The 15,767-nt window shown below is 45.6% G+C and overlaps 1 protein-coding gene across 1 annotated transcript in view; it reads left to right on the forward strand.

Moving 5' to 3' along the window:
* Window positions 1–2,599, forward strand: part of LOC119431707 (regucalcin-like) — a 6,518-nt gene extending 3,919 nt beyond the window's left edge. The window contains exons 2-3 of the mRNA XM_037699184.2: window positions 771–1,003; window positions 2,158–2,599. Coding sequence (XP_037555112.1) covers window positions 771–1,003; window positions 2,158–2,351 — 427 coding nt within the window. The 3' untranslated portion in view covers window positions 2,352–2,599. The remainder of the gene's footprint in view (window positions 1–770; window positions 1,004–2,157) is intronic.
* Window positions 2,600–15,767: the final 13,168 nt, after the last annotated feature.

Below are 15,767 nucleotides of genomic sequence, written 5' to 3' on the forward strand. Positions count from 1 at the left end.
GTTAACGGAGCTTACCACGGCCTTGTCCTCACCATGCAGAAGAAGCGGACCAATTGATTGATTGATTAATTATTGGGTGTTGATGGCGCAAAGGCCAGTCCTGGCCAAATATCGCCAAACATGTTGTGCAATGAGTGAACAATGGTTCATGAAGTCAAGGATGTAACATATGGCTGTAAAGGGCAATCAAGAGTCGACGCCGTCGCACCCTCACACCCGTTTCCAAGTCGGATCTCACCATCATCCAATTACTCACGGACAGGGGGACGATATCCAGTAAATGTTTGATTCCCTCTCTCTGTCTCATTATCAGACTAATCGCGTGTCCACTACAGGACAAAGGTGCCTCTCCCTGCGATATCCAAATACCCTTATATTGCGCTAGCTAATTCCAAGTTAAGCCTGCAAATTTTCTCACTTCATCTGGCCCTCCCCACCTGGCGTCTTCGACTGCGCTTATCTTCCCTTCGCACCCATTCTGTAACTCTGGTGGATCACCGGTTACCTGCCCTATATACGGATTACGTGGCCTGGCAGCTCCATTTTTTACCTCTTACTGTAAACTAGAATATTGGTTACCCCGTTTGCGCTCTAACCCACACCGTTGTCTTCCTGTTTTGTACAACGTTACGCCTAAGATTTTGCGTTCCTTCGCTTGTTACGTATTCCTTAACTGTTTCTCTTCGGCTTAGTCTATTCGATCTCTTCAGTAAGTCTGTTTAATGTTCCTTTAAGGACGTAACTGAATGATGCCTGAACTTACGCAAAAGGCGAATAGGCAGTTCTTGGGGCAGTTCTTGGCATGACGTGGCGTTGAAAGAGTTGGTCAGCCTTCAAAACTGGTTGGATCGTGCAGGTAACCGGCGTGTGCTGGCCGAGTTCAAGGTGACCCCCGGCTACCAGCAGCTGGGCTTCCCCGACGGCATGACCATCGACGTCAACGACAAGCTCTGGGTCACCTGCTTTTCAGCCGGTGCTGTGGTGCAGATCGACCCGGAGACAGGTACGTGTACACCGAGGTCTGCGAACGGCCTCGGCAGGCTTTGTTTTCTAAAATTTAAAAATATATGTCCCGCCTGTATTTCTTTGTGTGTGTTTGTGTTTTCAGTGCGAACTGGTTTTTTTTTCTTCAAATCGCCCGTAAGAGATAATGCTATACATCGCCGTTTGTGTTGTATTTGTAGAAGACGCAGAATTTACTAGCGTGAAACATTTAAATGTCCAGGCAGCAAATTCAAGATACTCACTAATTCACGTTTTATTTACTCGCTATATAGCACCAGTCGCATTTACGAGATTGAAACCTGGTGGCAGAGAAGTCAGGTTTGCTTAACGCTGGCAAATCGTAAGACTCGCACCGTTTTCAAGATATCTGGCCTTAAAATATGCTACAAAATGCATTGGCATTCCATTTAACTTTTGCCTAAACGCGTGCGTAGAACATTTCTAGACGATCTTAATTGGAACGACAATGCACTCCGCAGCAGATTTTGCGGACGGATATTTCGAAAGTGGGGCTAGGTATGTATGATTTCTGCTAAGCATGCATGACTTCACTACTGCTCGTTTTCAATTTTGCAGTTCCAACATGCACCCTAAATTGAATAATTAAAATTAGTTTATGAATACTTTCCGACTGGACACTGCGGTTGGTCGAGCAAGTAATGTAAAGCTGCAGCGGAAAGAGATTAGCACAAGTGACCGATCATCCGATCAGATAAATTGCGGCACGCGAAGCTGTTGTTCCTTAGCACACCGAAATTGAGAGCGCCAGGCACTCCCTCTTTGAAACATGAATCATGTGGCACTTTAGATACCAGTGTGCAAAGGAACAAGAGCGCCGTCTACCGCAATTTCCCTGCTCCTGTCATCGACCACTTGTACTAATATTTTCCCACTGCAGCTGTACGCCTTTCCGCGCAAATCCATTGCACTTGGAAAATTGCGCTATTTGCTTAACACGATTAAAGAAATGCTCTAACTAAAAAAGAAGTGCTTCAAGCAGGGTCTGCACCCAACTGCAGTGAGTTTTTAAGCGTTTTGATAACGCCATATTTCGCGCGTTCAATTGACATTACAAATATATTTAGCCGATTATGCCCATATTTGACAGTGACAACATGTCTTCTTCCGCACCCTTCCTCTTGCCTATTTCAGCTAAAGTCCTCACCAAGATCAGCTTTCCGGCCAAGTACACTACGTCATGCTGCTTCGGAGGGAAGAACTACGACACGCTCTACGTCACTTCCGCTAGCTTCCCGCCTGACGCCACGAGACCCGAAGACGGATTGCTCTTCCAAGTGACCGAGCTCGGGGTGAAAGGAAAAGCGGCATTCGAATTCGCTGGCTAAATACCGCGACGCCTGCGAAAACCGACTTAGCATAGCCTAATCGGGATACCGGTGGCCTAGCGTATACGTACACCGGGATACCGGCGGCCCTGTACGTATGGATCGTTGCCCCTTGTCAACGGTGCGCTGGCTTTGTGGTTTGTGCCACCAAGATATATTTGTCTTATTTTGTCAAATGTCTTACCTATATTGTTGTTTTAACAGACAATAAATACGCAGCATCAAACTTTTTCAGTAATTATTGTAAACTTATTTTTTTGTGCTCGCCCATTGTTTGTGGTCTCCATGCTTTTCTGCCATCAAACACCCAACCGTCTTTTTGCTAATCTCTGTTGCGGACTTGTTCACATTGCCCCTGCTATCCCTGAATCCCAGGACTTCACGGAGGCCAGCGAAGCCTAAACCGACAGCCGGGTAGATATATTCACATTCTAACAAAACATGTTCCATCGCTTCCCGAGCTTCACCGCAGCAACCACGGGCCCTTGTTGTAACTCGCTTTACGCGTTCTAAATTAAAGCATCCTGATCTCGCTTCGAAAAATAGGGAGCTTCCCTTTGAACTACCATAAAATCTTTATCTCCTGATTTCGTTTTTGCCTCTGAGGTGGCTACTCACAGCCGATCTTTTTTTTTTAATTGCCGCCACCAAGGCGACTGTTAGGGGCGTAGCTCCTCTTAGTCTAACCTTAAGTCACGTCTCCGTTGTCCGGCGTATCTCCCGGCAGTAAACGGCAGTATCTCCCGTATAATGCAATAGATGGCGCTGTCTCATAGAAGTATGGTGATTAGAACTCATGGTGAGAACTCATGGTTAGAACTCATGATTAGAACTCATGGTGATTAGAACAAAGAATATTCCCGTTGGATGGCGTGAAAGCAAGATGAATCTCATCTACAAAGGCAAAGGAGATAAGGATAAGACGAGCTCGTACAGGCCAGTTACAGTAACGTCGGTGATATATAGAATGGCAATGCAAGCCATAAAATTAGAACTGTCGAAGTGGGTGGAGGAAAACGGTGTATTGGGGGAACTACAGAATGGGTTCAGGCCAGGCAGACGCTTAGAAGACAATATGTTTGTACTAACTCAGTGCATAGAGATTTCAGTAGCTCAGAAAAGACCTTTATGGGTAGCATTTCTAGATATTAAAGGAGCTTATGACAACGTAGACAGGGAATTGTTGTGGGATATTCTTCAATACGAAGGCATAGATGACGATTTCGTGGAGCTGCTGAGGGAGATATATCGAGACAACCAAGTACAAGTGGCATGGGAAGGCCGAAAAGGAAATCAAATGGTGGGAATTCACCAAGGATTGAAGCAAGGATGCCCTCTGTCACCATTGTTGTTCACGCTTTACGTCAAGGGCATAGAAAGACGACTGGAAAACAGCGAACTAGGTTTTGATTTATCCTACATGCGTAATGGACAAATGGTGCAACAGAAGGTCCCTGGATTGATGTACGCAGACGACATTGTGCTACTAAAAAAGATTTACAGATACTTGCGAATATCTGTGGGAACGCAGCGACAAATCTAGGCCTTAAGTTTAGCACAGAGAAATCAGGGATTATGATCTTTAATGAACACACGAGTAACTTCGTGGTGTCAATTCAACAGCAAGTAATACCCATAGTGAAGCAATATAAGTACCTCGGCGTACACATAAACGAAGGAAAGAATTACTCAAGCAACCACCAAGATAATCTGAAAATAAAGGGGAAGCGGAATGCAGCATTAATGAAACACAGAGCACTGTGGGGCCACAATAAGTATGAGGTGGTGCGTGGAATCTGGAAAGGAGTAATGGTGCCAGCGCTAACATTCGCAAATGCCATTATATGCTTAAAATCGGATATATTGGCGGGTTTGGAAGTTAACCAAAGATCAGTAGGCCGGTTGGCTTTGGGAGCACACGGTAATACGACAAGTGAGGCAGTGCATGGAGACATGGGTTGGGCCTCTTTTGAAGTCAGAGAAGCACAAAGCAAAATTAGTTTTGAAGAAAGGCTCAGGAACATGGATGAAAATAAATGGGCGGCTAAAGTGCACAAGTATCTCTACATAAAAAGCGTGGACACAGAATGGAGGAAGAGGTCAAGGAAGTTGGCAACCAAGTACAGGATAATCGAAACTGTAAATAGACAACCAGGGGTCATCAGAAAGAAAGTGAGAGAAATAGAGACCGTGAATTGGATGCAAAGAATGGAAACGAAAAGGACAATGGAGATTTACAAGAATGAGAAGAAAGAAATTAGAAGGGAAAATCTGTACGATAACACGAAGGGCAGTGCCTTGCTATTTGAGGCTCGAGCCGGTTGCCTAAGGACGAAAACATATCGGAACAAATATTCGGAACTAGATGAGATATGTGTATGCTGCAGTAAAGATCCAGAGACCACTCAGCACATCCTATAATGGAATGCGACGGGATCCACCCAGCGAGAACCGTAGGTAACGTGCAACTCCCAGAAGCGCTTGGGTTTAAAGTGGAAGGAGACATAAACAGATCAGCCGTAGAGATCAGCAAGAGACGATTAGAGTACTGGTGGAAAAAAAGCAGGGAAAAGATGGATACGACCTGATCTCTTAAAATCATAGGCAGCGGTACAAGCTAAATTTTTGAAAAAGGTATACAAAAATGCTAGATAAAGAACATGTGTAGTATACCTGATCAAATCAAGCAGGCTAGGTGACTATTTGTCGCCACCCCGTTTCAAAGGGGATGCCAATAAATCATCATCATCATCATCATCACATACAAACTGCAGTTCAGGGACGATATTCCAGATGGCGCTGTACACAATCTGTGTCGTCATCACCATTTCTCGTCTCATTTCCTAGATGGCGTTCCTCCAATTGAATTGTGTGCAATATGGCGCTTGTGTGAATCGACACTAGATGGCGCTGGAAGTGCCGCTGATCTTACGCTGATCCACCCTTTTGCACAGGATGTCATTCACTACAGTGGTGCCACGGGCGGGAGCGTAGGTAGTAGGATTGGGCGCCAAGCTACGGCTTTTTTGGGGGGACCCAGAGCCCTAAGACCACCAGTGTAGACGAAGACGGACCCAGAGAGGCCCCAAGATTCAAGAAACGTAGAATCGGTAGGAGAAGAAATAGACGTAAGCACCAGGGGCAAGGTCATTCTGACATAGGTTCATTAACATGCAAGGTGGCAGGAATAGGCTGAAGTGGGAGGAGATAGACGAGCAACTAAGGCAAGAAAAGCTGATGGTATACGGGTTTTTGGAGACACATCTTAGGGACATGGAGCAACCTCCCTGTAATCCTGACTATGCATGGGAATATTGCAATAGAACAGAGGGCAGCAGAAAAGGGGGTGGAATTGGTGCATTCATTCATAAAAGTATGAACTTGCAAAGGGTCCAACAGGAATGCAAGGAGCATTTATGGCTAAAAGGGAAAGTTGCAGGAGAGCAGACACTCCTTGGCTTTGTATACCTGTGGACAGGAGCAAATGCCAAAATGGAAAACAAAAAAATGCTGGAATGCATATCAAGTGACATTAATGAGCTAGGAGAAGGGTGCGAGATTATTATACTAGGAGATATGAACGCACACATAGAAGACATGGACGGGTACACAGACTCAACAGGCAACATGATGCTGGATGTGTGAAATGTATGACTTAGTTGTATGCAACAGTACTGAGAAGTGTGAAGGGCACATAACATGGGAGGTAGGGAGCCTGCAGTCGACGATATATTATGCACTAATGTCACATAGGATGCACGATAGGCTGAATGTAATGAGCATAGATGAATATGGCTCCAGAAGTCTAGGTAGTGATCACAAACGTATTAAGGTGAGTTTTAGAAGGGAAATGAAAGTAGGTAGGAGGCAAGATGAACAACCAGGTGGGATATTTTACTCGGAAAAGCAGCTTGAAATAGCAACCCAGCAAATTGAGGAAGTAATTTCAGAGGATACAAAAACAGAATGGACATATGCAAATTTAACAGGACTATTTGAGCTAGAGCTTACTAAGGTACGAGTCAGGACAAAAGGGAACAGAAGACGTAAACCCAAGAGCTGGTGGGATGAGCAGGTTAAGAAGGCCATAGAGAAACGTCAGGAAGCATCCAGGGAACACAGATATTCAAAGCAGAGGGGTGAACCAGAAGCTGATGTAGGCAGAAAATGGAATAACTTCTTAAACTGTAGAAGGGAAGCATCCAATTTGATCAATGAGAAGATCAGAAGAAAGGGGAGCCAATGGTTGTCAGAAGTAAACAAAAAGGATAGAAAAGCAGCGATGAAATGTTGGAAACATCTCAACTCCTTGAGTAATAGGACTAGCCTAGAGCAGAGGTTTATAGTCACAGCTCAAGGTGTTCGACTAGAGGGAGGCAATGGAACATATAAGAACAATGATGACAGAAAAATTTAAAGAACGAAACATAGCATGTGCTCAATCAGGTGAGGATGGACTAGTCAGTGCAGTGGCTCCACTGGCACAAAGCGAGTGGGAAAGGGCAGAGAAGAGGGTTCCTAGTAGCACGTCGACAGGTCCTGATGGCATCCCAATTATGTTGATAAAGACATTGGGCCAAAAATCTAAGAAAGCATTAAGAGTGGCAGTGAGCAAAATGATAATGGACGGTAAAGCCCCCGACGGGTGGAGACTGAGCAGGATGAGCATGATATATAAGGGAAAGGGGGACAAAGCCGACATAAACAACTACCGTCCCATAACAGTGACGTCAGTGGTTTACAGGGTGGTGATGCAGATTATAAAGGACAGGCTGCAGGCATAGGTGGAGAGCGAGGAGGTGCTGGGGGAACTACAAAATGGGTTCCGAAAACAAAGAAGGTTAGAAGATAATCTGTTCTCATTGACACAGTGTATTGAAATAGCAGAAAAGGAACACAGGCCCCTGTGGCTTGCATTTCTGGATATCAAGGGATATCAAGTGTAATCAAAAAGGATTTGTGGGACATACTGGGCACTCTAGAGGTGGAAGATGGAGTAAGAAATCTTTTAAAAGATTTCTATAAAAGTAACAAGGTGCTTATAAAATGGGAAAACAAGGTATCTGGGCCTATAGAGATACAGCAGAGGCTTAGGCAGGGGTGCCCTCTGTCACCTCTGTTGTTCATGCTGTATTTACAAGGATTAGAGAAAAAATTAGAGAGGAGCGGACTTGGCTTCAACCTTTCTTATTTCAAGCAAGGAGAATAGATTAAACAGTCATTACCAGGACTGATGTATGCGGATGACATTGTACTTATGGCTGACAGCAAGGAAGACTTGCAGAGATTAATGGACATCTGTGGTAAAGAGGGAGATAATTTAGGTTTGAAGTTTAGTAAAGAAAATTCGGCAGTCATGACTTTTAATGATAATCAGGGCAGCGAGCATAGGATACAGGAGGTTACGCTGGAGGTGGTGGATAGGTACAAATATCTTGGAGTGTGGATAAACAATGGGGATGAGTACCTAACGGAACATGAAAAATATGTGACGGCTAAAGGTAGCAGAAATCCAGCTGTGATGAAAAATAGGGCACTGTGGAATTACAATAGGTACGAAGTGGTGAGAGGGATTTGGAAAGGGGTGATGGTCCCTAGTTTGACTTTCGGCAATGCGGTCCTGTGCATGATATCAGAGGTTCGAGCAAGGTTGGAAGTTAAGCAGCGAGGGGTAGGTAGACTGGCTCTGGGAGCACACGGAAATACACCAAATCAGGGGGTACTGGGTGACATGGGACGGACGTCATTCGAGGGCAGGGAAGCCAGCAGCAAGATAGAATTTGAGGAGCGATTGAGAGAAATGGCAGAAAAGCGGTGGGCAAGGAGAGTTTTCAGTTATTTGTACATGAGGAATGTTGATACAAAATGGAGGAAGCTGACCAGAAAACTGTCAATCAAATGTTTGGACTGCAGGAGGGGTGCAAACCAGGAAACAGCGGTTAAGAAAAAGGTTAAGGAAACAGAGAGGGGTCTGTGGAAAACAGGGATGCAGACGAAATCAGCACTGGGAACATACCGAACTTTCAAGCAAGAAATTGCCAAAGAAAATATCTACGATAATTCTAGGGGAAGCTCTTTGTTGTTTGAAGCCAGGACGGGAGTATTGCGGACTAAGATGTACCGAGTCAAGTACCAAGGTATAGACACGTTGTGCTGTGAGTGTGGAGAAGAAGAGGAAACGGCTGAACACCTCATACTTTTCTGTAAAGGGCTTAACCCTACAGTGCAAGGCAACGGGGCTGATTTTTTCAAAGCGTTGGGGTTTAGGGACAGTGAAGGCAAAATAGACTTTAAGCTGGTAGAAATAACCAAACAGAGGTTATCTGATTGGTGGATAAAATCAAGGCAGGGGTGAAATTTCACCCACCACAAAGTACAAAATATGTTAATAGTCATGGCTAGGTGGCGTATGCCACCGCCCGGTTTAAAGGGTTCAGCCTCATCCATCCAAACATCCATCCTCTCCGATTGGCTGCTGCGCGGGCTGCGCGGGGATGCGCGGGGAGCGAGCGCCTCTCTCATTTCTTGGATCGTCGCCGTACGTGTCGGATCGTTGAGTCATCACGGTGAATATGCTGCGGTCGAATTTGGTGACTCGGGTATCGTCGTCATGGTCATGTACCTAGCGCCCAACCTATCCAACGGGGACGTAAAGTTCTTCGTGGACACCGCGTGCAAAGACTTTGACGCCAAATACACAAACAGACCGTTCGTGCTCGTGGGTGACTTTAATGTCGACATATCGGACCGCTCCACCAACGATTGGCTCGTTCAGCACATGGCCATCAGATACTCAGGTGCATCTCCCTAGACCACCTTGCACCTACTACCGTGCGGGGGTCGTGCATAGACATTCCCCTTAAACCGGTACTCGAGCTGTGCACTTCTCCGACCGCAAGTGCGTAATATATAAAGGTAACTTGAAATCTCAATAAAGGTTTTCTTCACCGTACCTCACGTGTTTGCATGATGATTTTATCGGGCGAACTTCTCGGGGGATTAACGGTATCACCCATAACCTCCGGAGCTTCGCTCACCTCACCATCATTCACCTCGTGGATATGCTGTGATTTTTTCAGTCTCTCGTGCATTGCGTTTAACGTTCTTTGTCGCCATGTATGCATGTTGCTTACTGTACCGGCCGCATACTTGCTGGTAAGCTCCTTAGATCTTTTCTTCCACTGTGAGTCAATATTTTTCTTGTACAAATACTTGAACACTCTCGCAACCCATTCAGTCTCCTCCATATTTATCAGTTGTTCTTCGAAATCGACTTCACTCGGAGTTTCCCTCACTTCAAAACTTGATCAGCCTGTACAGCTTGTTCGACTTGATCAGCCTGTATCACGCCTGTGCGGCTTCATTTCTAGTCTTCCCATGAGCTCCAAATGAGAGGCGTACCGCTGTCATTCGGTTGCCATCGAGTTCTGATTGTAGCTCTCATTTCAAACAATCGCATTTCCAAATTTAGGTCCTGGAACCATTACACAATTTGCATATCCCGGAGAACCTCAGGCCTCTTGCATCCCCAAACCGCTCTGTGGTTCATTATTGCCACATTTCTTAACCCCCTTACTATGTTTTTCGTGTGTTTCCATATATATGTTTCATCGTTTATCCATATACCGAGGTATCTTTATTCTCTTGCCCGAGGTATTTCCAGGCCCTGTATTGACTGTGTCTACTGTTTTCATTAAATATCATAAGACAGGATTTTCCAACGCTAAATTTCCATCCAGAAATCACCTTCCTGTCCACTGAAATTGGACAGATGTGGTCAGATAAGCAGAGTTCAGATAAACCTGACAAACAGATCAGTCTGTCACTACAATAAATGTTAAGCATGCTTTGGTCTACACTCTCTGTTACTGCTGTGTACCTCTCGGCTATACTCTTTATCTTTTTTTTTTTTGTCTATTGCTGATTCAAGCTAAGTGGTTTCGCAGTTACATTGCACCCACCTGAAGGAGGACAATTTTTTTTACGTTTTTTTTAATTTCTTCTTTCAAATGAAGCTCCAAACATTACGCGCCTTTGTAAAGCAAATGCTGGCCAGCCGTCAGGTCGCTCCAAATTATTTACTCTAATTGCATTTTAAGAATTCAATCTACAAATCGGTTTCAGTGCTTATTTTCAAGTTGAAAATAAAATTGAAATTGAAAATTGAAAGATGGTGGCTGTGTCGACATGCCGTCACGATACAGTGGGTGCTATTTTGCACCATGGCAATTTCCACCATAGTCTCGAATTCGACATATCTTTTTTTTAATCTCTGATTGGCTCTCAGGGACACCCCCAATTTGTCAAGAGAAAGGCGCCAAATTAATAGAGAAATTAAAAAGGCGTTCCGCATCAAAAACATGGGAGGCGTCTGCGTCACTTAGTCGTCTATTTGTTTAACGGACAAAGGATACCGCGTATCTGTGCAGCACGTCTTGCGCGATCATCTGAATCAAAACCCAGCTGTTGTTGGATGTGCCTGTTTTCAGTTATGACTGAAGAGCGTGTCTAAGGAAGTAACCAATTGACGTGATTCACGTGGGCACTTGAGCAGGTGGTATGCGCTGCAGCTGGTAGTCGTTCAGAATAATGCTCAGGAATTGACCATCATCAGTGTACATAACATCAAAAAATCTACAAGGATTAATAACGGAGTAAAAGCGAAATGAGCCACATATTGATAGACAAATGTGAAGTCATTACTCATGCCTATTTATTTATTAAAATAGCCTTAATCTACGAGGCATTACAGAGGGGATGTGGATTGCAGAAGCAAAAAAACAGTAATACAAGAATTGCAGAAACGCGGCGAGCATACGATACAGTTTACAAAATATAGTGGCTACATAAAAATAATACAATGCAGCACGCGATAAAATGATTACATTATACGGTGTCAGCGAGATAGAAAAATAAAATTAAGCACGTTATGGGTACTAAAAGTAGGTACAATATTTTGCCTTCAATCACAATTCAGGAACGTGATCAAATATTTCCCAAAACTAGCGTAGTCGGTAACGAACACAATATGAATGAGAACGTGGTTCCATTCTGTAGAAGCTTGTGAAATGAATGAGTGAAGAAAGGCTTTGGTGGGACAGAAAGCATACCCCACTTTGTACTGATGGTCCACACGGGAAGAGTGATAATAATTAAGGTGCTGCGATAGCCTCGGTTCGTAAGTATTGGTGAATGTATATTTTATAATAGAGGGAGTAAAAGCCAAAAAAAAATCTTGCAGAGTTACTTTCTTAACAAAACGTTGGTTTATGCATTCATGCACAAAAGTAACTGGAACGCCCATGGATTTCTCCGCACAGTTCAGGAATTAATATTTCGAAACTGGCGTCATACTGAGAATTCGTTCCACGTGGATCCGCCTTGCGAACTTCACGGCCGACTAGAATTTGTAAATTGCAACATGGGGTCGTAAGGTAATTAGTTGTAAACTTAATTACTGAATTTCTGTTAATTATTCGATTAAGCGTTTCAATTTCTTTGTGCAAGTAATGTCTGCCTCTTCGAGCAGACCAGCTCATGAACTAGAATTCTGCTATCTGTGACAGGCAACCCTTAACAATTTTTGAAAGTGTTCGCTGAAACACCCTGTATTCTACAGTATATACACCAGTGTTTCTGCTCATCGGCTGCTTGCATACGCTGGTCCGAACAAACACTGATCCGTGGTGCAGAAACTGGTCCGAGCGGGACGAATAGTAAACGTCTAAGTGTCAAGCTAAATCCATCTAATCATTTCATTCGGCGCTGACAAACGCCGACGGTTTGCCGTCGGTCCCATCTCGCGCGCACCATCTATAGGTGCACCACCGGTCACGCGTGTTCCTCAGCGCCCCATGCGGCGTCGGTGTGACACTCCTGGTATCCGCCATGGCGCTGTTTTTCCTGCGCCATGACTTACTCTAGAGGAAAAGCTGAGCGAAAAAAGTGGGAACACCATAGGCGCCACCATGTTGCTACGACTCACGTTTGTAACACTAAAGATATTCAAAATATTATGCAAAAGCAAGAACTTACACGTATCACGTATAGGCACGGACAACGTTTGAAGTTAATGCCGTATATTTTTCAGAAAGATTGGCAGGCTATTTAGGAAATCTTGATGTAAAATTTACGGATTCTGAAAGTCTGCGTTTGCAGGCGCCTTAACTAGATGGCGCTACCATACTGACGGAGGCTCGGGATCGCGTTGATTGCGCGCCTCGTCTGAATCGCATCTCGGGGAGCTTTTCCTCTGGTGCAGGTTATAATAACTCTATGTCCTGCGCGTTGTATCGCGTGCTGCGTCGAGCCATGCCGCCTACGCATACTGTTAGAGCACCGCGCGAGGAGCTCCGCGCCGCACTGAACCATGATATCGCTTCGAATGCCTTGTCTTCGGGCAAAACTACGAGCTTTCTATAATAATTTCTTCACCTTTGTCAGTATCTGTCATATTTTCTTTGAATTTATAATCACGATTCAATTAGATTCGGTCATTTACGTGTGCGAGCTAAAATAAAATAAAGCTGGTGACGTAAGCGAATAAACTCTGAAGCAACATAAATGGTGTCTAAAATGGGTGTTTTATTACCAGGCACTTCATCTTCTTGATTGATCACAAGGTAAATCTGCCGTTCGTCCAGCCCAGATTTTTACAACTTCGGTCACGCCCCTTTTTGCTCGCGTCATTGAGAACTAAATAAGGTGCTCCCTCGGTTGCTGTTATTCTGTTTTATTACACACCTTGTGCAGCTGCTCCTCAGCGCGCATTATCTTGGTGTGCAAATTTTTTTTTATTGCCGCAGAGATGCTGCTCGTACTGTTCGTGCAACCGTATTAACTGCGTCGCGTGCCTTTCTTGCATATGACCGAAACACGCTCTGCATTTATGATATAAGGCTTTTTGTGTTTGTGAGCTTATTCGCGCAAAATGTATATCCCCGTATGATAGTATTTGGAGCACATGGGTATTCCTAGATGCTGTCAGAAGGCAATATGTCTTACGCAATATTGCTGAGTCATGAACCATGAGCCATCTAAGATGCGCGCTCATGGGTCCAAAAATTGACCGTCCGGCGTTATAGCACCAAAATTAAATGCTACCAAAATTAATGATCTCACCCACGACCATTGGTGGGAGTTGTGGGTTCTTGGTGTCTCACAGGAGACCAACCACAGCGGGTTCGAGCTTAGCGAGCCGCAGGGCCGCGTCAGCCGTCGCCTCTAGCACCGCTCGAGCGCGAGCTCAGAGGCCGCACAAGGGCTACCGAGCGACGCACGCAAAAACACAGTAAAGCCCTGAGTTGACGTAAACCGTTTATTGAATCCGTCGGCACCAGTACTGCACAAACGCCCGCGTGGCGGGGAACCAAAGGGGTCCCGCACCAAGGACGAAAATACAATAACGGGCGCCTATAGCACGTCGCTAGCGAGAGCACAGGCTCAAGCTGGGACACGCCGCTAGGAAAAGTCCCCGCGGTTATGCTACTTGCTCTGGCGATAACCAATGGGTCAGCTCGCGAGAGCTCAGGCAATCTCCTTCGGCTTGGGCTTTCGGCAAGTGCGGCTCGGCGTGGTACGACCTCGCGCGAGCACTAGGCACCGTTCGTCGGCTTAGCGTCGGGAAAGGATCAGCACGAAGTACGCGCTCCCCGCACGGGCAAAGGCACCGTGCGCGAGCTCCAGTCCTAGTCACAAAGGTGTCGGCGGACGAGAGGAAAGCATGTACAGAGGGGTCCACTGTTAAAGGGTGCACCGGAGCGCGTGGCGTCTGCTCGGCGCCTCCACCGGCTGGTGGCTGCAAGAAGTTTCGCGGAGGCGCAGTGAGCGCTGTGGGCGGTGCTCTTTTGTCGTCTGCTGCCGCGCTTTGGATAGTAGAGAAACAAGCCGATCACGCCTTTTCAATGTTGGCCGGTGAGCGCATCGCCACACACTGATAGCCAGCCATTGCAAAGCTGAAGGAAAGTTAGACGAGGCAAACTATTACCAAGCAGGTATTTTTGCCGTTTCAGCTTACAAGACAAAAATGATAATTTTTTCGCGGATGTCTCTTTGTGGCACAGCTATATTCATCGTGTGTAGTGGCCCTCTCATTTGTACTACTGCATGTTCGAGTCGCTGCAGTGCACAGGCCGCACAAAGAATCCACAAGCGCCTTTAGCGAGCATATTAATTTATAAAGAGCTATCACACGAGTTATCGTTGAATCATGGGAATCGACGTGCACAGTAAACATTTTTTGAGGTGGGCGAATCTTTATGAAACGATAAGGCAAACAAAAGACGGCACGGTCATTGCTGCTCATGTTAATGGCATTTATCTGATTATACATCAATCCAGTCACTTTCCTGCCCGCTGGAAGGAAAATTGCTGCGTTAAAACACGAATTACGCGAGCTGCTTGCTTCGCGACGATCCGAAGCACGGCAGCTCACCGTAGCAGACGCCGAAAGAGCACCGCCCACAGCGCTAACTGCGCCTGTGCGACGCTCGTTGCGGCCGCCGACCGGTGGTGGCGCCGAGCAGACGCCACGCGCTCCGGTGTTCCCTTTAACAGTGGAACCCTCAGTACGTACTTTGCGCCGGTCCCGGAGATAAGAGAGTCACGCTCAGTAACTAGCAGCTGACGCGGCTGCGTAGTGACGTCAGCGCCCCGCCCTCATCGCTAACCACCGCGAGTGGAGCGCCATCGCGGAAACCGGTTGGGAGCGGGACGGGGAGAAGGCGGTGGACGGCAGAACAGGTGAAGTCCGCGCAATGGCGCCGGCGCCTCCCTCACTCCCTACAGAGTCGAACCCACGACATTTGGTGTTAATTAAAGCGATGCTAATTAGGGCACAGTTAATTAAGATAGAGTTCATTACGGCACTCGAACCCACGACCTTTGGTGGGAGTATAACGCACAACCGTTGGTGTTAATTACGGCGATGTTAATTAAGGTGCAGTTAATTAAGATATAGATAATGCACTCAAATCCACGACCTTCGGTGCTATAGTTAAGCCGATGTTAATTAAGGCACAGTTCATTAAGACAGATTTCATTACGACACTCGAACCTACGACCTTTAGTGGGAGTAGAACCCACAATCTCTGCTGTTAATTAATATGAAGTGAATTAAGGCGCAGCTAATCATGGCATTTTTAATTAAGGCACTTGAACCCACCAGTTTGGCGGGAGTCGAACCCACGGCCTTTGGTGCTAATTAAGCCGAAGGTAATTAAGGCACTCAAACCCACGACATTCGGTGGGAGAAAACAAGTAATCAACAGTAACAATGTATTCGAATGAGAATGTCAAGTAATTTAATGAATGTGACGTTAGCGCACAGGCTTTCACTTACATCCTCTTCAGCGTATGCTAAAGTGACTCAACTTTTCATTCTCATTTTTTAAAATATCACTAGATTGCTTAACGGTG

This window comes from Dermacentor silvarum, chromosome 10, assembly GCF_013339745.2.
Source record: "Dermacentor silvarum isolate Dsil-2018 chromosome 10, BIME_Dsil_1.4, whole genome shotgun sequence".
NCBI lineage: Eukaryota > Metazoa > Arthropoda > Arachnida > Ixodida > Ixodidae > Dermacentor > Dermacentor silvarum.